Here is a 26,348-nt window from a genome sequence, read left to right as displayed (position 1 = left end):
AAACTGTGGGAGACCGTATCAAAAGCTTTGCTAAAGTCAAGATATATCATGTCCACTGGTTTTTCCCCATATCCACGGAGCCAGTTATCTCTTCATAGAAGGCAATCCGGTTGGTCAGGCATGACTTGCCCTTGGTGAATCCATGTTGACTGTTCCTGATCACCTTCCTCTCCTCCAAGTGCTTCAAAATGGTTTCCTTGAGAGCCTGCTCCATGATTTTTTTCCAGGGACTGAGGTGAGACTGACCAGTCTGTAGTTCCCCAGGTGGTGGTTCTTCCCTTTTTTAAAAGGTGGGCGCTATATTTGCCTTTTTCCAGTCGTCCGGGATCTCCCAAATTGCCACAAGTTTTCAAAGATAATGGCCAGTGGCTCTGCAATCACATCAGCCAATTCCCTTCGCACCTTCAGATGCATTAGATCTGGACCCATGGACTTGTGCATGTCCAGCTTTTATAAATAGTCCTTAACCTGTTCTTTTACCACTGCTCACCTGCTCCCCACGCTGTGTTGCCCTGGACAACAATGTGGGAGCTGATCTTGTCTGTGAAGACTGAGGCAAAAAAAGCATTGAGTACTTCAGCTTGTTTCACATCTGTCACTAGGTTGCCTCCCCCATTCAGTAAGGGTCCCACACTTTCCCTGACCATTTTCTTGTTGCTAACATACCTGTAGAAACCCTTATTGTTACCCTTCACATCCCTTGCTAGCTGCAACTCCAGTTGTGTTTTGGCCTTCCTGATTACACCCCAGGCATGCTCAAACTGGAGCTCTGAGCAATCATACTGCTCTCCTACATACAGTGCAACTCTTCCACCTTTCCTCACTTGCTTGTCTTCCTAAACAGTTTATATCCATCCATGACAGTGCTCCAGTCATGTGAGCTACCCCACCAAGTCTCTGTTGTTCCAATCACATCACAGTTCTTTGACTGTGCCAGGACTTCCAATTCTTCCTGCTTGTTTCCCAGGCTTTTTGCATTCATGTACATGCACCTATGATAACTAGCCGATTGCCCTGCTTTCTCAGTATGAATCAGGAGGCCCCCACTGTTGCACCCTCCTCCTTGTTTCCTCCTGGTATCCCACTTACCTCGGGGCTTAGGTCACTGTCCCCTAGTGATCCTAGTTTAAAGCCCTCTTCATTAGGTTAGCAAGCCTGCCTGCGAAGATACTCTTCCCTCTCTTTGTTAGGTGGACCCTTGCCTCTTGGTTTGGAAAACATGATTCTTAAAATTCTTGAAGCTGTGGCCCAAAAAGCCTTCGTTTTCCAACAGACTCTGCAGTGAACGACATGCAGCTCTATCCACATTCCAACCCAATATCCATCAATAACAGGTGAAAATACCTAGATGGAAATGTCCAGATGCATCACTGTGACTATTCTTGGGGTACCCAGGACTGAGTCACCTTGTTACCCCTCTGCCGTCAGCGTGAGAGAGACTTGATTATGCTTAATTGTATATCAGCTCACTGACACCACCAGCCTGTTAACCACCCAAGCACTCTCCTCTGGGTATTGCCAGCCCATACTTTGCCTTGCAGGTTACCAATAGGTGCACCCCAGTTCCTGATCTCCCCCACCCCCTGGTTGAAGCATTCCCTGTTATTGTCCAGCCCTTGATCCACCGAACTCTGGCAGAAATACCAGGTTTGCTGTCCCAAGGAAACAGTGTATACACCAGCTTCTATGATTCAGTTCAGGATCAGTACCTCGCTTAATGTCATGGCACTGTAGACATATTTATAGTGAAAACAAGGGTAAGTTTATTACCAAAGGTTCAAGTAATATGGTCAAGGATATTGTAAACAAATGGTTACGTATAAAACAAAATTGTAACATGCTTTCTAGAGATTAAACGTAACTAAAAAGTTAACTTGTCTAAAGACTTTTGCAGCATCTTCATCCAAGATCCTGTTTTCATGAATGTAAACGCACTGGCCACTTACTTCATAGGTGAAGGATAAGGGGGTGTCATTTTTGCCTTCCCCTTGTATCCCTTTTGTTCACTGTCTGTACTCTGTACTATGGACACACCCCACCCCGAATTAGTTTTTCCTGTGTGCTGCTGCCTTGTTGACTTCACATTTCTTCAATGCGTTCATCTGTAAATAAGCATCCAGTTTAGCTTATAATGCTTAGTGTACATCCAAGAGAGGTGAATAAATATCATATGTCTGCCAGAAAAACTGTTTCTCCGCCTCTGCTGAGGACTCGTACCTTGACACAGACTCCAAGAACATATTTTCATTGTTTATGTGCGTAACTCCTTACAAAGTATCTGTAGGTACATTTCACAATGATACTAAAAACCAGTGTGACTCCAGCTTTTATTTAAGACTTCACATGGCATTCTGTGGTGAACCAGAATGTACATACAGGAATTGGGACTTTCCTGTAACTCCCTTGCCTGCTGGCATTAAGGGGCTATTGGGTTACAACCATGTACTATTGTGTTAAGTCTTCATTACTTGTGATTGCAGAATACAATAACAAGCCCTAGTCAAGGGGATGCATGACTCTGTGTCCCAGACAGTAATTCCAGATTATTCTGATGGAAAAATCTTTAGTCCTTTTCAAGTACCTACACTGCTAACAGTTGGACTGACTTCTGCAAGGTGAATTACCGAGTGAAGAACTGAAGAGCGGCCTGAGTCTTTGATTCTGTTACTCTGACTAGGTGGTTGTAGTTACAATTGATAAATGCAGCAGTCTTTAAACCTACTTTCATGGTATATCTTAATGTTTGCAATCTGTCAAATGAGGGCAGCTGCCTCAAAAGTGAATTCTTGTAGCGGTGCACAACAGAGAACGGTGGGCTTTCCTGACAGTACATTAGTAATAGGAGAATCTGCTATATGATCACAGAAGTTAACAAAGCTATAGTTAAGTTTTTGGCCTGTTCTCACAGCATTAGTTATATTTTGATACCAGATAGTGTTACATCAGTAATAGCTTAAATATTTAAAAGGAACTGCTGTTGATATAAAGCTTTTCAAATTGCCCATAAAATCCTGCAAAGCAGCTCTGTGGGAATCCAACTTTTTGGAGATGACAACACTTCATTTTACACATAACTTGACCTATTTTTGAGATGGATCTCACTGTATATTGTACCCTCCCCCACATTCTTGGGTTATCCATTATGTAGGATTTGATCTAAACCTCTCTCACCATTTGGAAGCTTGTTCTTGGATCATCCTGATTTCTCTACCCCCGAGGAGGAAGCATAGTATCTTCATTCCTAATTTTCTTCTCCAGCCACATAAACTGGATTACTGTTTTTACCATGAGTATATACTTATCCACTTCCTAAATAACCCCAAATCCCTTGTATATTTTCTTGCAGTTCTGCTTTTAATACTCTTATGAAAGGGTAATATCTCTCTCTTCCCATGGGCAGTCTCACTTCAAAATTCTTAAACATCACCCATACTCCTAGCCTTGAGATGTGTTGATCTGTCCAAAGTACCATCAAATGAGGAACTTGTTTGTCTGTAATTGTTGTCTGAACATACAATAATATTTTATTTGCTTTTATGTTCCCAATATTTTTCTTGATAGAATTTCTCAGTTTAGCTATTCCCCCCCAGATATTACTTTCCCAGGGAACTACCATGTGATTCCCTGATTGGTGATACTGGCACTTCTCATCTTCAGAGCATTTTACGCATTAACTAATTTGACTCTGATTGTTAACTCTTCATTATTCTTGTTCCCTTTACCCTCTATCTCCACTCAGACAAAGCACTTGAGGTGCTGTGCAATGATTCATAGTGGAACAGTACAGTATCTTAAACAGAATCCTCTTACCAAAAAAGGATTTGACAAGAAAAGAAATACAGAAACAAAGTGCCAACAATTATGTTTTCTGTTTAACATATTTTAGTGGGTGGGGAACTAGAATCATTTAAAAGTTGGAGGATGGATGGGACAGAAATTGACTTTCCCTCTATTTGTATAGAAAAAATAACCTCCAATACCTCCGCCACCAGCATAAGACTTAATGTGGAATCTTCTTAAAGGTGGATGGTGGCAAACTGTTGATCCCTGTCAGGGTAAAGAAATTTGAGACTACAAACTTTAGCCATTAGAGCCACAGACAGTGTTTGGATGTTGCACCTAAGAGTAGGTATCTCCCAATAATATCTTTAACTGTTATAGAGATAGTTGCCTGTAATAAGTTGTTTTAACAAATCGTAATCTTGGGTCTGTTTACTTCAGTTCATGAAATGCTCAAAGTATTTTCTTTTAAACTGGTTTATCAAGCTTCTCAGGTTGGAGGGTATGTAGTGGAAAGTAGTGATGTACAAACGTATAAGCATGTCTAGTACAAAGAAACAAGGCACATAATATCTTTTTTTTTATAGTTGACCATTTTTTCTTTTCTGAATTGTACTGAAACTAAATGCATAGGGTGAATAACTTGCATCTCCAAGAGAACAGATAAGTTTGGAAAGGCAGGGTTTAAGAAGCTTACCCAGTGACCAGACATCCCCCATGCAAGTAAAGGATCCCATAAACAGAGCACACAATTAGTTAAGTAGTGTTCTGTACTTGTGTGGTTTTTCAAATTTGCTAGTCCATTAAAGCATTTCTTATTTAAGAATATTTGTCTTGCTCAGTCTTCGAAGGAAAAGGAAGTGCACTCTGTAGGGAGACTTGATTTCCTTGTGTTGTCCCCAGATTAATTTTGAATCACTAGAAAATTTCATTTTTGTATTAGAGGTAATATTAGTTTGTAAGGTATACTTGAAAGCCTATGCTAGTTTATATATTGATGATGGCACTACCTTTTTTGAGTGATATGTTTTGATGATTTGTCTCCAGTCTTCTCCAGCCACAACTGTTACATCTCCTAATTCTACCCCAGCAAAAAGTATTGATACCTCTCCACCAGTTGATCTCTTTGCAACTTCATCTACAGCAGCTCCAGTCAGGTTAGTTCTGCAATATGTTAATCGTGAGCTGTGTTCATGTGTTGCTCACAGACCCTTTCCCATTTCACATTGGGGATTTTAAAAACTAAGCATGTTGCATAGTTTTGAGAAATGCTGTGCCTGCTATACAAATTCCAGATCTCTGGAGTTATACCAGTTACAGCTCTACAGTTTTTAGTCACTGGACTCATTCACAATTTTTAGTTTACTTAACACTGATGCATAGTATGTTTGTGGAATGGTATGGCATTACAGCTGTACAAACACTAGATTTATGACTAATTCCAAGAAAACTGAAATTAGTTGCACAGCTACTTTGGGCAGTATGCAATATCACAACCATTAAGCACTGCTACTTCATATAAACAAACATAAGTTCTGTTTGACTAAAATATATGTTAATGGAAAAAGTGCTAACTTTATTGATTTTTATTTCTACTTTGTTAACCTTAAATATTAATCTTCACATCTAAATAGACATGCTGAACAAAATTAACTAACTTTTTCCCTTCAGCCTTTTTGAAGGGTGACTTACTGAAATTGATTAGTTTGTGATATAGCTCTAAAAGGAGCCCTTGATATTAACTTTCTCCCTGTTGCCTGTTCAGTACCTGGTGCATAGGTCGATGGCCTTCTGACCTAAGGGATAGAAATATTTTGGAAGATAGTTGCTGTGACTGAAAACAGAGTTCCATTCCTATTGGTCCTAAAAGGGGTTTGATTTTCTTTTTAGAAATTCTGCAGCAGTATTTCCGCTATTGTACTTTGTCCTACAGTATTACTGCAGTTCAACTGTGTCCTCTAGAGACACAGAACAGTACCAGTGTCCAGTAATATAAATACATGGTTAGGAACGATGGTGTCCTCTCTCCAGGTGCTGAATACCTTCAGCATTTATTGAGCTAAATGCGTATTAAAGGCATTTAGTAGCTTCTGGAGGATTAGGTTGTGATCCAGAAAAATAGTTGCTTTACAGTGGTTTGACAGCCTAATCTTGTTCACAACATTTACACTCCAGTGTAACCTGGAACACCTTTTACTTTGCAGAATTATACAAATGCCTGTAATACTACAGATTTGTTTTTTTCTCCGCCTTCCCCCCCCCCCGCCCTCTTCCCCTCTACTGCCAATAGCACTTCCAAACCATCCAGTGATCTTCTAGATCTTCAGCCAGATTTCACATCTACTGGGCAAGCAGCTCCAACTGCTCCAGCAGGAGCAACTTCATGGGGAGGTAAAGTACCTTTTTATTTTACACTCTCTTTCCCTTTTAATCTCACTCTTAGATTGGCAGCTGAACTGAAACTTGACTTTCCCTACTATTATGAAAAGAACAAACCATGTTTCAAACTCACCAGCTTCAGCTGACAAAAGTGAGTGGATCTCGGTGGACTGTAGGCTCTTTGTGGTAGAGAATCTTCTAGGAGTGGATGTGCAGCCATACAAGCTGTCAACAGTCCTTATCCTATGGGGTAGTCAGAGTGTGGAGCCCAAAAACAGCTGGGAAGGAGATTTGGGGGCGGGAGGGGGGCTTGGAACAGCCCGGTGGTGTGCTGATTAAGTAAGGATGCGGCATAGGGAGAAGAGTCAAAAGACCAGAGTTCTAATCTATGTCAGTGGCTCTGCCAGTGACTTGATATATGACTGGGGGTAAGTCACTTAACAACAGTTTTCCCTGCAGGCAAGTGAGATCTGTAGAAGAAAGGCACCATGAAAATTCTCAACTATTGGCTCTATTACTTCTTGGATTTCTTAATCAGCCCTTGCTGAGTGAGTGGTGGTATTTTTTTAGTTGGCCTGTAAGTGTATTAACAATCTGAGGAATCCTAAATGTTGAAACACTATTTCCTGAAATACTTACAGCTGAACAAAACTGCTGTTATCTGCAGCCATATCTGCATAGCCACGATATGCAAAATCCTAAAAAATTTCAGTTTGGGCTAATGCTACTCTATATCAGAAACATTTCATGGACTCAAATTCTCTCTGAAATTTCTAAGGAAGAAGAGGCCTCTTGGGCAATGTATTTATATATTTGGTCAGTATTTGCTCTGATTTTTGAACTCTTAGAGCAGCAACTCTTGTGGATCTTTGAGCTCTAAAGTTTTTTCCGTATTAACCACCTATTTTCAAAGATCTTAAGGCCAGAAAGGAAAATTATGATCAACTCGTCTAACCTTCTTTCTACATAATACATGCTGTAGAATGTCACCTAGTTATTCCTGCATGAATCCTATAACTTCTGGTTAAGATAGAGTATATCCTTTTTAAGGACATCAAGTCTTGATCCAAAAACTTCAAGTGATGGAGAATCTGCCACATCACCACATAAGTTGTTCCAGTGGTTAATTCCCCTCTGTGTTAAAGATATAACAAGAACCAGTGGTTGGGAGCCGGAGCTAGACAAATTCACAATTGTCCCTTCTATGTAGATACTTATAGACCATGACCTCTTAATCTTCTCTTGGATAAACTGCATAGATGAAGCTTTTTTCATCTTCCTTGGTAAAGCAGGTTTTCTAGACCTCAAGTCATTCTTGTAGTAGTTTTCTGAACCTTTTTTCCAATCTGTCCACATCCTTTTTAGAGCATGGATAACAGAACGGGACACAGTATTCCAGTAATAATCTTACTAATACCGTCTATGGGGGTAATAATACCTCCTTACTTCTCAATATTCCCTCTTGTACATCTAAGGGATGTGTTTCCTCTTGGCCATTGCATTGCACTGGAGCTCATGTTTTGTTGGCTATCCACTATGACCGCAAGTCCTTTTCTGTATTTCATAGTATTTGTCCCCTCTCTCCCAGGCCTATAAGTGTGACCTACATTCTTGGTTCCTAGAAGTATGACCTTACATTTTAACATAGTTAATGCATGTTCAAGTGACTCCAGCTTACCATGCATTTCAACTCAGTGTGTAGAACTGACTTATCCTTGTCCACCAGTTTTAATCATCTGTGGATTTTATTGGCAATTATCAATGATCTGGAAGAAAACAAGATTTAGATGTGGAATAGCATTGAGTCCAAAACAGATGGGTATTTCAATAGGTCCTCACTAACAATGCCCTCAGTGAATGTTGTTTACTCATTTACAGTTATTTCTTTAGCTAGCTAGCTAGCTAGCCAGCTTGTAACAGATTTAATATGAGCATTGTTTTTGTATAGTGTTAATCTTTAATTAGTCATGAGGGATCAAGTGAAATACCTTATAGAAATCTACATATGGTCAACGTATGCCTTTATCAACCAAACTTTAATCTCCTCTCAAAAAAAAAAAGAGGCCAAACTTGATTATTTTATCTTTCATAAAAATATATTGTCTGGAAATAATTATGCAGCCATGCTTTAATTCTTCATTGATGGCATCCTGTATTGGCCTTTCTATGATTTTGTCTTGGATCATGGTCAAGCTAAGCACCCTGTAGTTACCCAGGTTATCGTATTTACCTTTTATATATAGTAGCATATTAGCTTTTATCCAGGTCACTGGATTTTTTTAAATATCAACGTCACAAACATCTCAGCCAATTCCTCTAAAAATCCTTAGGTGCCAATTATCTGCAGACTTAAATTCACAATTGTTCTTCAGCATTTTTAAACATCCTAATTACAGTTTAAGTAGAAAGTATTTCATTATCATGTGAATGTCCTCCAACTTGTTTCTGCATACAGAACAAAAATATTTTTGAACCCTTCTGCCATATCTGTCACTGACAATTTTAGCATCCTTATCTGGTAATGTACCTATAACACAACTAGGATTTCTTTTGTTCCTGATGTAATAAGTTCCTTCTTATTTTCTTCTAACCTACTGAATGTAATTTTTAATACCCTTTTAACCATTTTATTAGGAAAGCACTTGTTTTGACAAATTAGAATAAAAAATAATTCAAGAAGTCTACTTTACCATCGGCAGTAATACAAATATGGTGACCTGTTAAATATGTAGTAACTCTGTGTGAGATAATATGCTAATGGCAAGGAATAACTCTGTGCCTTACTCTGACACATCCTTCAAGCAATTGGCAAATCCATTAAAGTATTATGTACTGGAATAGGTTGCTTTTTATATATTTTGTGAGGTTTCTTTATTTTGAAACTGGGATTTATTTTTTCAGTCTTGGGGGGTGAGAGGTAAATTTCACTTAATTTTAGAGCTAATTTTAAATCCTAACTAAATATCCAGGACTCCATAAGAGAATGCAAGCCCTCAGTAAATGTATTTTAGATGCTCTTCCTGTTGCTATACTGAAATTTGCACACTGTGGAATATGTTTTCATAAAAGCTAGGCTTCCTTTCCCATGGGGTACTCTGGGCTTCCCATCCACTTCCTTCCTCAGTGCTCTTGCATCAGTTACTGCAATTCAGCAGAGGAAATCAGAATGCTATTATTTTCCAGTATTTGTACAGCTCCACTTGTCAGGTATAGGGAAATTGTTGGAAAGCAACAATAGATGTTCATGCTTCTACTCCCTGTCCCTCTCTGGGTTATGCCCCGCCTGCATTCAAAGCCAGATCAACTCATCAAATGGTTTAGTGATTCAGACACAAGTGGGGAGGAGAAATAAAAATGAGGTTTCTCCTGATCAGAGTCAAATTTTAAATGGTCACTAGGTAAAATAAAGAAACTTATACTGTCCTTAGGTCTTAAACGTTAATTGTAAACAAAAGCCTATTTCACTTCAACTGGATATGCGGGCTGCCTTCTTATAAGAAAGGGAGGATAGTTCAGCAAGGTATATGGTGATTGCTTTCGGTTCCAAATGTCCATCCCCCACTGCTTCTAGCTGTCTCCTTTTTTCACTGGTGTTCCAACATACCTTATACTACACATCACAACCACCACAGAACTCTGTAAGAATAGGGACTGCCTGAGGACATTGTTTATCACAGTATGCCATTGTCAACTTCATCTCTTTACAATGTAAAATTAAAATAATAATAAACTAAAGAGTATGAGATGGGATGCACAAGTATGGAGTATTTCACCATTCACATAAACCCTGTGCTATAGTTGAAGTGAGTTATTCTAGAACAAAGACATGAACAGAGCAGAAAAAATTGGACAAATTAAATTTATAACTGGTCAAGGCTCTTCATTCGTCCAGACCTCTTCCTTTGCATCAGTCTAAGCAGCAGCTCTCACAAGTATTGAGAAGTTGAGTCTACTTACGTCTTCATATGCTAACATACTCCTTTCTTTCAGCAATGCCAAGCAGTTGTAATGTGTGAACCAAAAGTTTTAACATTCTCTTGTAGCTTGTAACATCCTCTTATAGGATTCCAGAAACTTGAGTCTCTAGGCTTCGAACCTCGACTAATTTTATATGCTGAAAGAAGTTTAGAAATATGGATCTAGAGATAGGGAAAAGAAACCATGACACTAAGAAAGAGAGAATAGCAGTTGTGGCTAAAAGCTTGTTTTTATTTTTTACAGTTTAAGGCACATCAGAAACTTTGTTTTTAGTGCAGTGACATAATCTATATCATACACTGTCTCAAACTCTTAACAGTGATTTGGATTTTTTCATGTATCTGCACTTTAACAATTAAGTAATGTTGTTTTCTGAAAATTTCTCCCTCTTTTGCTTAGCTTCAGTATAGCTGCCATGCGTCCATTTATTATACAAACTTTTCTGTCGCTGCAGGTACAATAATCTGCTTCCATTTCTTTCTGTGGCAGTAGGTTTTAATAAGGGCAAAGTTTGGGAAATAAAAATTGCAGAATTAGTGGAACATAATGTACCAAATGCAATGTAGGGAAGGGGTGAGCAAGCAAAGAGGAAGTGGGCTGAAGGAATGCAGTGTATTACTAAGGCAGTGTTGGAAACCTTTGGCACGTGGCCCATCAGGGTAATCTGCTGGCGGACTGCGAGACATTTGTTTACATTGATTGTCCGCAGGAACAGTTCCCAATGGCCTCAGTTTGCCGTTCCCGGCCAATGGGAGCTGTGGAAAGTGGCACAGGCCGCGGGGACGTGCTGGCCACCACTTCCCGCAGCTCTTATTGGCCGGGAACGGCATAACGCGGCCACTCGGAGCTGCGTGGGGCCGTGCCTGTGGACAGTCAACATAAACAAAATGTGCGGCCTGCCAGTGGATTACCCTGATGGGCGCGTGCCCAAGGTTGCTGACCCTTGTACTAAGAATTCGGTAGATTAAATTTTGCAATTTCTTGGACCTCTGTGATGAAAGTTTACTTCCATTCTTCTCCATTTCTAATTAACACAAACTTGAGAACAGATGACTTTTTTTGAGCCTTTCCCTATTTATTACTGAAATCTAAGGCACTTTGGAAAATCCCACCCTAAATTACTTGTGATACCAAGTTAGCCACCCAGGGTTTGTCTACACTGCAATTAGACACCCATGACTGGCCCATGCCAGCTGACTTGGGTTTGGGCTAAGGGACTGTTGAATTGTAGTGTAGACATTCAAGCACAGGCTGCAGCCTAGGCTCTGGGCCTTCCTACTTCAGAGTTCCAGAGCTTGAGCTGCAACCCAAGCCTGAGACCTGTAAGCCAGAGTCAGCTGGCATGGGCCAGCTGCAGGTATCTAATTGCAGTGTAGACGTACCCTCAGGTGCTTTTGGAAGTCCCACCCTTTAATTTCTGCAGTGTCTAATGATTGCTAGACTTGGAAAGGGAATGATTGATTAAAAGCAGCAAAGCAGTGCTGCAAGCTATATCTACTGAAACAGTATATAGTATGTGGGTATGATTCATTCCTCTAGGAAGTGTCCCATATGTTAACTGTTCAGTTTTGTTTCTTGATACAATATTTTCCTTGGACGTGTTAGAAAAATATTTGCAAGGAAAAATTATGGTTCCCTACAACATCAGAATATCATGAAATGTTAAAGTAGATTAATTTTAAACTGTGACCTAATACTCACCTTTTAATAATTTCACAGCTTCATTCCTCTGTTCCACAAAAATATCTGTAACGGCAGTAAGTATAAAAAGCAATAAAACATTATTTTTAAATCTTGCATTCTTAAATAGTTTCAGTGTTTTCTTTTTAATTGCTTTATGAAACAATAATTGAAACTTTTTTTAACAACATTTTAGTAGGCTACCATGCTAGGAAATTAGGAGACTTCCGTACAATATGATCATCTCTAAATTTGTGAGGTAACAAATTGGTTATGTGTAAGTATAGACAAATGCAAGGTGGGAGTGTTTCAACAGCAGTATCTCAAGTGAAGCTTTCAAAGCTCAGCCAAGTATGCAGTGATGTTTTTTAATATACCTCCTGCTACTATTTGTAAAATCCTTTATGGAAGGAAGTATGCCTCTTGACTATCTCAAGTTTAAAAAAAAAAACAACCCTTCAAAATGTTTGAATTTTTCCCCGATGATGCATGTAGTTCTGTGAATATTCCTCTGGCCTTCGTAATAGGAATTCTGCAGTAAATACTTTATTTCTACAGAGTATGCACTGTCTTTTTACAACAGTGTGTGATACAAAGATTGGTTATATAATACAAAGGGACGATAATTGTTAGTCATGCTACATGTATTTATAGTGTTCCTCTACTCTAACTTTTCATCAGGGAAGAGTTTTTAATGACTGTATTGGCCCATACACTACATATGTGTGCTATACACTAAATTAGCTTGTGCTCAGTGTGCTTCAGACTAAAGCTGTGAGCAGACTAGTAAAGAGAGTTGATTTTAAAACAAGAAATCCAAACCATTCTCTAAATAATAGTGTCACAGCCAGTGGATTTTGCATCATCATAAAGATGAGTTGGAACTACATAGTCACTCCTTCCTGTCTTCTTGAAGTTAAAGGTTTTTACTCCTTGCATCTCTGTAGTGAAAGGTTATAAGAGCCTTTTTCACAGCTGTTTTTCTGAACCTGTGAAATCTTTTATTTTGCAGTTCTGCACTTTGATAGTCAATTGAGAACTAGAAGTACCCAGTGGTATTGTGATACAGTAGAGCTGCCTTGATGTGCAATAATCCAAAAAAGTCACTGGCAAATACCAGTTACATTAGTCAGTTATATTTTAAACTAGATTGAAACAGGAGGGGGAGTGCTCCCTGCACAAGTTGAGGAGGAGGTGTGGGAGATTCTGCTCATCCAAGTTAGGTAGAAGACTGGGAGCCTTTTTTTAACTGAAGGAGCTGTGCACCTTTCCCCACCCTTCCCTATTTTAAGCCTTGACTTCACTGAAGAGGACAACAGCAGTGATGAGTAGGGCCCTACCAAATTCGTGGCCATGAAAAATGCATCCGAACCATGGAATCTGATCTCCCCCTGTGACATCTGGTGTTTGTGTGCTTTTACCCTATAGTATACAGATGTCACAGGGGAGACCAGTGTTTCTCAAATTGGGATTCTTGACTCAAAAGGGAGTTGCAGTGGGGTCGCAAGGTTATTTTAGGGGGGATTGCAGTATGGCCACCCTTAGTTCTGCACTGCCTTCAGAGCTGGGTGGCCGGAGAGTGGTGGCTGTTGGTTGGGCACCCAGCTCTGAAGGCAGCGTCCACCCTGCCAGCAGCAGTGCAGAAGTAAGGGTAGGAATACCACAACCGCCCCCACAATAATCTTGCGACCTCCCCCCCCCCAAATCCTTTTGGGGTCAGGATCCTTACAGTTACAACACTGTGAAATTTCAGATTTAAATGGCTGAAATCATTAAATTTATTATTTCTAAAATTCTATGACCAAGAAATTCACCAAAATGGACCATGAATTTGGTAGGGCCAAATGAGGAGAGTCTGTTAAGACTGCAAGAAGTTCAGAGCCAACCAAGGCTTCTTGGAACTTCATTTAGTGTTTTGTTTCCATAGCTATGAAATACTTTGTTAGTAAATCACAAATGTTATTTTATAAAATGACAGAGGAGGCAGGCTCGTTAAGGGCTCTGTGGTGGACGGGGAGGGAGATACATAAAAGGCGTGGGTGTAGCTGTGGATGCACGTTTTCACTATGTTAGAAGCTACAGTGGTCTCCATTTTAGAGTGAAAGTTTTCCACAGTTACTACACTTGGTTTCTATCTTGAGTGAAACAAGAGCTTTGGTATTTTAATTTCACTGTCTGTAGCTGTTAAAAAATGCCAATTTTTGATGGAGATCACTGAATCACATAGCCACCTCTGGTTTTTAACAGTATTGTTGAGACATGCTGCAAGGATTGACATTCGCTTCCTATTAGAAGGCTTATCATATGGGTAAAGGCTTAGTCTCCTTTTCATGATAGTTCATCTTAATCAAATCTTCTAAATCCTACAGCAACCACAGTTGTGGCAGGAACCATGAAAAACTTTAATCTGACTCTTTCAGTGTGCTCCAAGTCTGACCACTCTAGAAGAGGATGACAGTCTTCATGTTAACTTAATAGCAGGCATTTCTAAAACAAATACCTCCATTGCCTTTTGAAAATCTGGCACTTGGGGACATAAAACTAAAAAGGACTTCATGGGTCATTGCATTCAGTTGCCTGCTATTGCAGGCAACCATGTTGTGTAATCCCATTCTTAAATTTATCAAGCTCTTGCTGACTAATCTGAAGGTGAAAGTCTCTACATCCCATTATTGCATCCCTGAGCTATTCACTCCAGCTATCAGTTATCACATGTAATAGTTTTCTGAACACTTGGTAACAACTTGTTTTGCTCCCTCTTGCATGTTGTGCGTTCTAACCAACAGTTTGCCCCCATGTATGTAGGGAAATCGCAACACATCTTCTGAATAGAAATACAGCACACACTCTTTCTGTAATACTGTAGCCTTTTGCTTCTAATATTTAACTCTTGAGTCATTACAGAAAATTACTTATGTAGCCTCCATTAAGTTTAAGGTGCAAATTGCACAAATCACTAATAACTGGTTCTTTACTCAGCTACGCAAGAAATTTTTGTTGGGTTGACATTAGTAGAGCACACACATGGAAATGTGAAGACTTGACTTAAAATGCAAATAAATCCAAGTAGAAGGATAATTCTACAAGAAAACATACACATATAACAAAACACCCCCTGGATCATACATACTTACAGCCTTAGGCTGGTACAAGATAAAGACCCCCCCGCCCCCCAGTGTTGACATATTTACAACCTTATGGAGACTGGTGACAGCGAAGATAGACAAAAAAGGTGGGTGGAGATCACCACAGAAAGGCTTGTTCATACTCAGGCTTCCACTATTCGGTCTTCTCTTGTTCCCAATTAGGATGAATTTGACAATCTTTTATATGCCTTTTTCTGTTCCATCCACGTATGTCCAGGACCATATCTGATAACATCCCAGCCCACTTATTCATATTTGGTGTACCAGGCAATCAATTTCAGGGTTCTGTTAGTTCATATGTGTTATTCCGGTTCCCCATAATTACATTTCCAACGGTTAACCTCATTGATGTATTGAAATGATCGCATTATCTCTTATTGCAAAAAGCCCCTCAGATGCTACTGTCCATTTGCAGTTTACCTATTCATTACAAGATGCATTGCTAAACTATCACAAGATACATATTGCAAACTTTTAGGCCACACTCTAAGCCCTTAACACTTAATGCTTAGGACCTATAGCCAAACCTACTTTAGTACATATATTTTGGTTCTTCTACTTGCTGTTACAGCCTGAATAATTTCCTTTATTTTACCCAAAACCAGAGACCCCCCTCCAAGATCAGGTCAGTGGTCAATAGTAACCTAAAAATCATGTCTGGTTTTGAGGCTTATCTGGTTATACATCCTATCAGGACATGCTTTGCCAAAGTACTTACGCCTCTGGGAGATTCTGCTTCCTTGCTAATGCAGCTGGATTTTTTTTCTAATGCAAAAGTCTTCAAATACGATACAGTGAACTTCAAAGCACTTGTACTGTGTATTAATCACAATTTTGAACTTTTTTATGGAAGGTGTAAGACAAAAAAAATCCTATAGGACGTGTGAGTGGTATCCTGAAGCAATTGATATAGAATGTTTTTGAATTACCTAATTTTGTCACTGTAATTCTGCTCTAGTTTGTGCATAGGTGCTGGAAGTAGGGGTGCTTGGGGCCCTTCCGCACCCCCTGACTTGAAGTGGTTTCCATAATACACAGGATTTACAGTTTGGTTCAATGGCTGTCAGCATCCCCACTATATAAATTGTTATAGCACCCCTGAATGTGTGCCTTTTTGTAGAAATTTGGGGTGAAACATGGATATAAAAAAACTTCTCATTTTGCTTCCTCATTTTGTACATTGTCCTATCTCCACAATGTTTACTCTGATGTAAAATTTAGAATTTGAACATAATTATTTAATTCTGGTAGGAAAAGACCATTTGCTTTTAGTTAGATTTCCACAGAGAAGTTCAATTTCCAGCCAAAACTGACAAGTTGAAATGACAAAATAAAAAGTTTATATTTAAAGACTCCAATTGGCTGTTGATGATAGTTTGTTGCATCATTTTCCGTCTTGCAGTGTGGAGTTTTTTAAAATGACTCATTTTGGATGACTAACTTCCTTTAACATGAACTCTAGTCTTGAATCCAAACACTAACCAGCCAGTCCAATGTCGTGTGTGTGTGTGAGCATTATATTTCTGGATGAGGGACTGATTTGAATCAGCCTCAGAGATCATATGTCATAGCAGGCTTTGAGGAAAGGGGCAGATTATAATGGAGTGCTCTGTGTGCCAGTTTTTAGAACTGTATTACAGTCAAATAGTCCTTAACTCTTAAATTGAGGTTTCATTTTTAGTAGGCCATCAGTAGTGGTTACGCAAATCTAAGCTGGGGAGGAGAATAGTTATCCAAAGGTAAGGTATCGCTGACAAACCTTAGAGTGGCCCATTATCCCAGATAATTCCATTAACACATATAGCTGTAAATGTATAGGTTAAAGGCAAGCACTTTGGCGCATCCGTTGCAAAAATAATCTCTTAAATACAGTAGTCTTGAGATCAACGACAGCAATATGGGAAATAGGGAGACTAATATAATCTGTGGCAACAAAATACTTACGAAAGTTTTTTTCTTGTTCAGCTCCTTCAATGGCAGTATAGTCGTGGATTTTTAATAACTGATGTGACTCGAAGTACTTTTCTTACATGGAAAGAAAACATTTCAGTTAGCTGAAACAAAAAACTATTAATCAGCAGTCCATTCAGATTTAGTGTTAGTAGTGTATTGAATAGCAACCATGTAATGAATGAATTTGACTAGTGAATCAAAATCCCATGCGCCAATGGGTGAATAGTTGAATAAAGCTGTTAAGGAAATGGATTCAGTTCACATCAGGCTATTCACTTAAGTCTCTACTTTGACCTTTCAAAGTTCCTAAAACTAGACTCTCCTATATAAGCTCAATTCAAGTTATCTATGGCATGTCTGGGTAGGGTGGCATACTAGTGATTGAATTGTTCAGAAATTGTTTATCGTGTGTGGCTAATGTACATGTTCACTCTGGCAGTTTTGTTAACTCTCCGATTTCTTTATATTGCTATCATGTAATGGACAATGTTACAGATCTCTTGGGAGAGGGTGAGTAACACTTATTTTCTAAGCTTCTTTAAATAGAGAATTGTTAATATAATTTTAACAGCTGTCTTTACTTCTTGGAGTCCAGTGATTTTTTTTTTCCCGCTCTTCCGCTCACTATTTCCATTTGGTCTTCGTATATGGTTGCATATAGACAATCTGGCAGCGCTTTCCAGTGTTACTTCTGAGCCACAGATTTCAGATCCATTTGCTCCAGAGCCTAGCCCAACTACTGCTGCAACTACTGAAATCGCAACTGCCGCAGCACCTGCTACAACTACAACAACCATTACTGCTGTCGCTGCTGAAGTGGATCTCTTTGGAGGTTAGTTTCGTTACTCTAATGCTGCAGTTTATACAAGAAGCATAAGCCATCTTGAAATCATCAACTTTCATAGTCTAACTAAAAACTTGATCTTGTGGTGTCTGAAAGCCCAAATTATTCAAGTAGTTAGATACATTTGAATGGAACTTTCAAATTAACTAAAGTTTTCTGGGTTTTTTGGTTTTGTTTTGTTGTACATTCTGAAAGACTTTCCCTTTTCTGTGTGCAGGGTTTCCTTTTTGTATATCCCCTATGGAGGGGGAACATAAGACTGGATACATTTTCAACTGGCTAAAAACTGGGTTCTAAGCTTAACTCTTAAGTAGCCAATTTTAGAACTAACAATTAACGTTAAAAATTAAATATTGGAAGGATTTTTTAAAAACCTCTCATCCATGGATCTGCATTGTTATACTGTGAGTGAACCTAGGACTTTTTATTGAAATGCATAGGCTCATATTACTAAAATTACCAGTGCTCTACAGCTGTTTGTCATTGTACTTAATTGGCACACAGATACCCATGTTGTGCTATTCTTTGACCCTTTCTTTAAATTCTAGTAATCTAGTCCTCTTAAATTTTCTTGTATTTCAGAAGGTTTTGTTGAAGCTTTTTGTTGAAAGTAAACCCTAAAAAGTGTTTTGAAAACAAAATTGTCACTGACTGGCATAATTGGTGCCTTTTTCCTCAGTTTTGAGTTGCTGCGTAGCTGAACCAAAAGGGGATCCTACCTAAAGAGATTAAAATGGCAAATTAAATATCTACTGCTAGACCTTTAGGTAAAACTGGGCCCTTTCTCTGCCTTTTGCTGGGCCAAGGGAAGAGTGAGAATACCTCTGTACCCAGGTGTCTAGTGCACTAACTTAGGCTGTGGGAGACCCAATTTCAAGTCCCTGCTCCAGTGACTGATTATATAGAGTGGAACAGCTTCAAAACGAGAGATTTAGGAGACCCAGCTCAGAATACTTCTATTATATTCAGGCCACTGGTTAGTGCATTTCCCTGCAACTGGGAGACCAGAGTCCAAATCCCTTCTCTCCATCTGATGTGGAGGAAGGATTTGAACCCAGGTCTCCCACATCCCAGCTAAGTGCCATAACCAGTGAGATAAAAATCTATAAGAGACACACCACCACCTCCTCCCATTTTATGAATCTAGTCCTCCTAGTCTTCGCTCTTGTCAAAATGACTGAAATTGAACCAATTTTGTTGAGTTAATTTTAAATTAACTCAATCTCTTTTGGTTTGGTCAAAACTATTTTGGCAATTGTGATGTGAATTGGCAAATAGTTTTGGTCAACCCAAAACGGCATTTTTCAGTGAATAAACTATTTGCCAAAAATTCACTGAGCTCTGGCTTCCGCCTCTATGTGCTTGTTGGTTTGGGTTCTTTGACATCCCTTCTGCAGAATCTAATCACCTTTTTTCTTTATAAACTCTAAAGAGAGGTCCTGTGAAATCTATGCCCCAAGGAAATGAATTGCTATTGATGAATGTTTCATTTTGCATTAGGACTTTCTGGTAATGTGTCCATCTTCTGTGCCCTTGAAGCTTTCTTGGTTGACTAAAGCTATCAATAGTCATGCCTCCTTTGGTAAGCGATGGTGATGGTGATTTGTAAGAGCGTAGATAGGGTTCAAATTTTACAGGCTTTAACATAATCTGATCTTTTCCTATTTCTTTCTGGTTTGTCTTTTCTCCTCACCACAACCGTCCCATCCTCCTCAGATTCCCAGTTACACAAACAAGTCCTGGAGGCATCCTCTATTTGCTACCAAAATGTTTCATTTCAAACTTCCAAGTCCAGCTAAAATTGTGTACTTTTGCCATATGGTATTTTGCATGCTGGACTCTGTATCTTTTTTCTTCTGATTCCTATACCACTAAAGCTCAAAGGATTGGGGATTTTCTTACCCCAGCTTTTCCAGATTACGCAGGATCCACACATGTGCTTAAACCTATTTTATCCTTGTATGAACAGCAAAGGTAAAAAGATTACATATCTTGAACAGAATTTTTACCCAAGACATCTTTCCCATGATTTAAAATTGCAGAAGCCCTGGAAGTTCCCAAATCTCTTCTGTCCATACAACCCATGAAATAGGGTTTCTTGTTCAGGTGAGCACATGTAAAATGGAATGACCCTTCATCAGACTGCCCGTACCTAGATAAATACATTTGGTTATCTGCAGCTACCATTTTAACTGCAGAAAAAATATGCAGCCCATAAGCAGTCAGGCCATATCTCTACACTTCAGACTTCAGCAATTCCAGCAAGCTACTGCTGAAGTGCTATTCAGCTCCTAATGAGAAGAAGCGGAGTATTCTATACTAAGTGAGGATGAACATCCATGAAGTACTTTTTCTCTTTATAGTAGATTACTTTCTGAAGCTCTTGTGGTTACTATCTGTGGCAGAGAAATCTAGGACTACATTACCTGCCTCAACCTTATGACTCAAAGGGTCCCACTGTAATTTCCAAGAGTCTGAGGGCTACTCCTCATTGAACACAGTTTATACAAATGTGTATAAATTATGTATAGCACATAAACATACATATTGCTTTAAATATTTTAAAATATATGAGAAATCGAAATGTGAGCTCTAAAATAGTAAAATTATAAATGTACAACTGCATATACTGCAGAAGAATAGTTATTAAAGTTAAATGTTTTACCTATAACATTTGCTTATAATTTTATTCCTTCAGCAAGGAAGCTGCAAATGTGACTTTCTTTATAGTTCCACAACTAAATGCAGTTTATCAGTTTCATCTGCACCCTGAAGTTACAAGGAGAAGATGGCTGGGGACTACCTTTTTGTCTCCATAGGCCATGTTTATAAACTGTGTCAGGGAGTTTGTTAAAACGTTTAGCACACTTTTGAGTGGTATAAAAATAATTAGCATCCTAAGCTATATGGTGGAGCATGTCAAGAAACCTTTCTTCTATCACTTCAATGATATTTGGGTCTCAAGCATTTTGAGAGAGGTTATATCTGCGGTTATCTGTAAGCATCAGTACCTACTTTCCATGGGTGAACAAGTAAAGGTTCTAGACCCTTGTTATCTGGATCTTGTCATTTGGAGAGAATATTATGAAGAAAAAATAGATAATTTTGAAATACCAATCTGCTCAGATCCTAGGTGAATAGCCATTTTTTTCTTCAGAAAGAAGTAGCAAAAATCTTAAACCATTTCTTTCTGAAGAAAAATCACAGAAATCTTAAACCATTTCTCTCTTAGGAAGTATATCTAACTCACACCTTTTCTCTAGCCTTCTGATTCTGAAAGTTTTGAATGTTCATGGAAAAGGTATCCTTCATGAGTCACTGAATTGACATAAGTCTGCAATATTCTAGGCATCCATAGATCAGATGCCATATAGGCAGCTGCATTGCAGATTTCATTAAACCTGCCTACTAATGTGCTTTGACATGGTGGACCACTAGACCTAGGGATGAGTCATGGAATCATAGACTTTAAGGTCAGAAGGGACCATTATGTTCATCTAGTCTGACCTCCTGCACGATGCAGGCCACAGAATCTCACCCACCCACTCCTGTAACAAACCTCTAACCTATGAGCTATTGAAGACCTCAGGATAGTTTAGTCCAGTGTTTCTCAAACTATGGGTCGGGACCCCATTTTAATGGGGTCGCCAGAGCTAGCTTGGACTTGCTGGGGCCAAGGGCCAAAGCCCAAGGCAGAGAGCTTCAGTCCTGGGCGGGGGGAGGCTAAGGTTACAGGCCCCCTGCCTGGGGCTGAAGCTCTTAGGCTTCAGCTTTGGCCCCCCAGCCTGGAGCAGTGGGCTGCTGTGGTGGTGGTGGTGGTGGGGCTTGGATGGGCTCAGGCTTAGGTCTCTGCCCCTCTCCTGGGGTCTTGTAGTAATTTTTGTTGTCAGAAGGGGGTCACGGAGCAGTGAAGTTTGCGAATGCCTGGTTTACTCTCCTCCAGGATCTATTGGTCTTTGCCTTTCTCCTGAAGCTGCCCACAACAAACACAAGTTTTAAATGACTCTTGTAATGTAAAGATGTATCTGCTACGCACCAGACTCAGATTAAAACCTTTTTTGCGAAAGGCCACCAAATGACTATTAGTTAGTAACTTTTGATTACTACTGATCTGGGTCAAACACAGCCCAGTGATCTATAGTAGAAATCTGTTTCCCCTCACCAGTTCCTTAGGCCAACACTTCCAGCTCTTTATTTTCTTCTGTCCTTCAATTTTTTTGTTCCCTTTGTTTTCACTTCACATTAGCAGATTTTAGATCTTTTAAAATTCTTCAGGGGAGGGGTGATAAATGTGTTTTGAATAGTGCTGACCACATTAGTGCTTATCTTGTTAAGAAATTATTTGTTCACCTGTGTGTCTGCTGGAGAGTGAAGATGTTAACTTTGTGGAGTCACTTTAACTTCTTGTAGTTCACCAGTTCTTAGCTACTCTCTCTGATGTTGGATGTGAGATGGGGAAGAAGCCAGAGGAATAGTCTAAAGCAGAAATAACGGCTGTGAAGGTAGAAAGAAGAAAGGGATGGAAGCGGTGGCAGAGGCTCTGTTGCTTGAGCATAGGAGGAAACGCAAAGGGGCATTTATACAAGAATTAATATTTTACTAATACTCTTTTTTAAAAAAAATAACACCTAAGGAAGTGTACTGAATTTACTAATCTACAGATCAGGAGTTTAGCTTTATGGGTACTGATAAATTTTCACTGAAGAGATTCAAAACTATACTTAGGCTTCATTTGAGGTGCTACCTGATCAGTTTATTATTCAAAAACACAAAGTAGTTCTCCATTGTGTTTATCTAAGGTCGGGATTGATCAATGTATTTTGTCTATTGGCTTGTTCTAAAAAGAAGTTAGGCTTCTAGAATCAATTAGATACCACAATAACTTGTTTGGGAGGTAGCTTATTAACTAGGCTAAAGGTTAACAATTTCTTACCTTGTTTTCCAGAGAATCTGAGATCTATACTTTGAGTAATAGCTGGCCAAATGTATTGCAATAGAATGTGTCAAATTTATTAAGAAAACTGGTGGAGAAACTGAGTGTGGAGGAAAGGGAAAGGTCTTGAAATATATTCCATCTCTTGGTATTTTGTTGGAGTCTTTAATTCAAGTGAACAGGTTTCCTCCAAAATATAATGGCTATAGGGCTGGTTAAGGGACAAGAAACTTGAAGCAAGGTTGCTTCACTAAGGCTATTGCTTTTAAAAATGCATGAATAACTGGTCGTTTTTGCAAAAAGAACGAGGAGTACTTGTGGCACCTTAAAGACCAACAAATTTATTTGGGCATAAGCTTTCGTGGGCTAAAACACACGTCATCAGATGCATGGAGTGGAAAATACAGTAGGAAGATATGTATATACAGAAAACATGAAAAGATGGGGGTTGCCGTACCAACTCTAATGAGACAAATCAATTAAGGTGGGCTACTATCAGCAGGAGAAAAAAACCTTCTGTTTCAAATGGGCCATCCTAATTATCACTACAGTTGACAAGGTGTGAGTAACAGTATGGGGAAAAATTAGCATGGGGAAATAGTTTAGTTTGTGTAATGATCCATCCACTCCCAGTCTTTATTCAAGCCTAATTTGATGCTGTCCAGTTTGCAAATTAATTCCAGTTCTGCAGTTTCTCATTGGAGTCTGTTTTTTTTTTTTGAAGATTTTTGTTGAAGAATTGCTACTTTTAGGTCTGTTTTAGTTTTTTAATTGGGGAAAGTCATATAATTTTTATCCCCCGTTCTCTAATATAACAGAAGATAAACTTACCAAGAATCTTCTGAGATAATATTGTTGAATATATCCTTCTTACGTTCTGTTCCAGTTATAAAGATTCATTATGATTCACTTGTCAACAGTTCGTATCATGAGCTCTGGGCTGGGGTGGGGGGGTTGGGCCAAGGAGTTCGGCGTGTGGGAGGGGGCTCCGGGCAGGAGTTTGGCATGTGGGTTCTGGGAGGGGGTTTGGGGTGTGGGCTCTGGGAGGGGGTGAGGGGCAGGAGGTTGGGGTGTGGGGCCTGACTGGGCGATGCTCACCTTGGGCAGCTCCCACAAGCAACCAGCATGTTCAGCTCCTAGGCTCGGGGCAGCTAGGTGGCTCAGCCTGATGCCCCTGCATGCAGGCACCACCCCCACAGCTCCCACTGGCGGTGGTTCCCAGTCAATGAGAGTTGCGGAGTTGGTGTATGAGGCGGGGGCAGTATGTAGAGACCCCCTGACCGCCCCGTGCCTAAGACCAGACATGCCAGTCACTTCTGGGAGCCACATGGAGCCAGAGCAGGTAGGGAGCCTGCCTTAGCCCCGTTTGCTGCCAACCGGACTTTTAGTAGCTATTAAAATCTCCTGGATTGCTTTCAGTGGCCACCGGGAGATCGATTCCTGTAGACTCCCAGCCAGTCCAGGAGGGTTGGCAACCGTATCCAGCATGTCTTAGTAAGTGTGTGAAATATTTTTGTTAACTATGGATCCTATGGCCACATAACATGGCATGCACAGTCTGGAATTATAAATTTGTAGACCAAACATTTTTCAATGGTCTATAGTTTCAGTGGTCTATAAGTACGGAAGCATAATTGTCTTTCTGCAGAACTCAACAGAAGAAAGATGTGTTGTATTGAAAACAAAGAATTTTTTTCCTAAAGCAATGTGCACATATAACTTAAATATATTTATGTAGATACTTTTAGTATCTCAATAGTCCCAAATTATGTACCCTTAATTTAAGGGTTTCAACAATGTATGTTTCATACGGATTTAGTGTTTCCTTTTAAGTAATGCAGTTATTTTTCTCATTCCAGACCTAATTCCAGGGATCTTATAGTAAGATCTTACATGTTCCATTCTATGCATCCAATGAAGTGAGCTGTAGCTCACGAAAGCTTATGCTCAAATAAATTTGTCAGTCTCTAAGGTGCCACAAGTACTCCTTTTCTTTTTGTGGATACAGACTAACACGGCTGCTACTCTGAAACAAGCTTTTAAGGGCGTCCTTTGTGGCTTATTCTGATAATTGTCAGGATTGTAGAGCCATTATAATGTTAGTTCACTATTGTAAGTCTTTGTATAGTAGATAGTCTGAACACTTTAGAAAGTTATAAAAATCATAGTATAGCTAGCTAGAGCTCTGTTTATAAATTGAAAACACATTGTAGGTTCCAGCTACGTATGAAACCAGAACTGAAAAAAATTATTTGCCATAGTCAGAGCCAGCCACTCCCCTTTTATGAGTATTTATGAGGGGTTTATCCCTGCTGGAGTTCTTTAGCTGTTACATTTCGAGAGATGGTGTTTTACATCTTAATAGGAATAAGCTTTTGTGCTCTTGCTTACGTGGTCTCAGCACATAACTAATTATTCTTTCAAGTAATCGTGATAGGCTTTCTTGCAATCCCCCAATGTTTTTTTTATTTTCTTAATGTAATACTGTACACTATATTATCAGGAAAAAAGTTATCTAAAAACAGTATTTACTGAAAGTATACCACAGAATCAGTCTACTTTGTATTGTGCATTGGAAGTGTTTATTTTTCCAGGAGTAATACTAGATTGTATTCCAGATGAAACTCTCCACTGATTCGGAAGCTGGTGATGTAGGCAAAAAGTCACTCGCATACAGACCTTCAAAAGCAATTATAGTTGGAAGTACCCAAATTCAAAAAATTTCAGTCCAATTCTTTTAGACTGATCAGATTTCTCCATTCTTCTAAATCATGTGCCAGTGTGTAGTATTTCTGCAATAATGTAGAGAATTTTTGACTGATTATACATTTTACTGTTTGAACAACTGCCATTCAGTTTTGCCATTGTGAATTCTTGTAAATTAAATACATTTAAATCTCTAATGCAATAATGAGAAACGGTTTATTGACAGGCTCTTTTTCCTGTTGCTCTTAGTTCTCGTTTTTTATTTGGTCTGATATAATTAAAATATCAGTTTTTATCTGGTTTTGCTGAAGTTCAGATGCATGTTGTCTTGAGCATTTTTAGAGTAGTTGGCACAAAATTTGTTTTTAAAATGGGCATTTTCATTCAAATTGAAACTTGTTACAGCATGTAAAGCTCTCTAATGCTGGCTTGGCAATGCAGCTGCAGCATTGCTTTCTAACAGGAAGTTTGCAGTTAGCTATTTTTTCCTCATTCCTTTTTATCTCCTGAGCAACATTGGACATTTAGAACTTAGAAATGCTTTCAATAGCTTAATGTGTTATGCACCACGCTTTAGGACCTGATCATGCAAATGCTACTGTGCACTGAGCTTGCTTATGTGAGTAGTCCCCGTGAATTGTAGCTTTAGGACTACTCCATGATGGTAAACACTACAAGTGGTAGTAACACTTAACGTTATGTGCCTAACTTGCCCAGTTGTATAATGCTGGGAATGTATTACTATAATGGTTTCAAAGCTTGAAATGCTATAATGTTAGCACTTGTTTGAAAAAGCAAAAGAAAAATACTGTTGCTCACCTATCACCCAAATTTAATGTTTGGGTCAATTTTTAAATGTTTAGTCTCCAGGGAACACGGACATCAAATTAGGGACATTGGTTAGTTGTCTTTTTACTACACCATACGTTAAGATGAACTTTCTTGCTCT

General features: G+C 39.2%; 1 protein-coding gene and 1 long non-coding RNA gene across 2 annotated transcripts in view; both read left to right on the top strand.

Annotated features, from left to right (window-relative positions):
• SNAP91 (synaptosome associated protein 91) overlaps positions 1-26,348 on the top strand; it is a 142,652-nt gene that overhangs the window by 85,923 nt on the left and 30,381 nt on the right. Inside the window, exons 13-16 of the mRNA XM_073336567.2 lie at positions 4,828-4,937; positions 6,071-6,171; positions 17,412-17,426; positions 17,578-17,748. Coding sequence (XP_073192668.2) covers positions 4,828-4,937; positions 6,071-6,171; positions 17,412-17,426; positions 17,578-17,748 — 397 coding nt within the window. The remainder of the gene's footprint in view (positions 1-4,827; positions 4,938-6,070; positions 6,172-17,411; positions 17,427-17,577; positions 17,749-26,348) is intronic.
• On the top strand, positions 23,063-24,618 carry LOC140908741 (uncharacterized). Its single transcript, XR_012157983.2, has 3 exons — positions 23,063-23,177; positions 24,113-24,187; positions 24,553-24,618. It is a non-coding gene; the product is annotated as an uncharacterized LOC140908741 (long non-coding RNA).

Source organism: Lepidochelys kempii, chromosome 3, assembly GCF_965140285.1.
Source record: "Lepidochelys kempii isolate rLepKem1 chromosome 3, rLepKem1.hap1, whole genome shotgun sequence".
NCBI classification, from domain to species: domain Eukaryota; kingdom Metazoa; phylum Chordata; order Testudines; family Cheloniidae; genus Lepidochelys; species Lepidochelys kempii.
The sequence above is the reverse complement of the archived record's forward strand: the minus strand, read 5'-3'. Positions and strand labels throughout refer to the sequence as shown.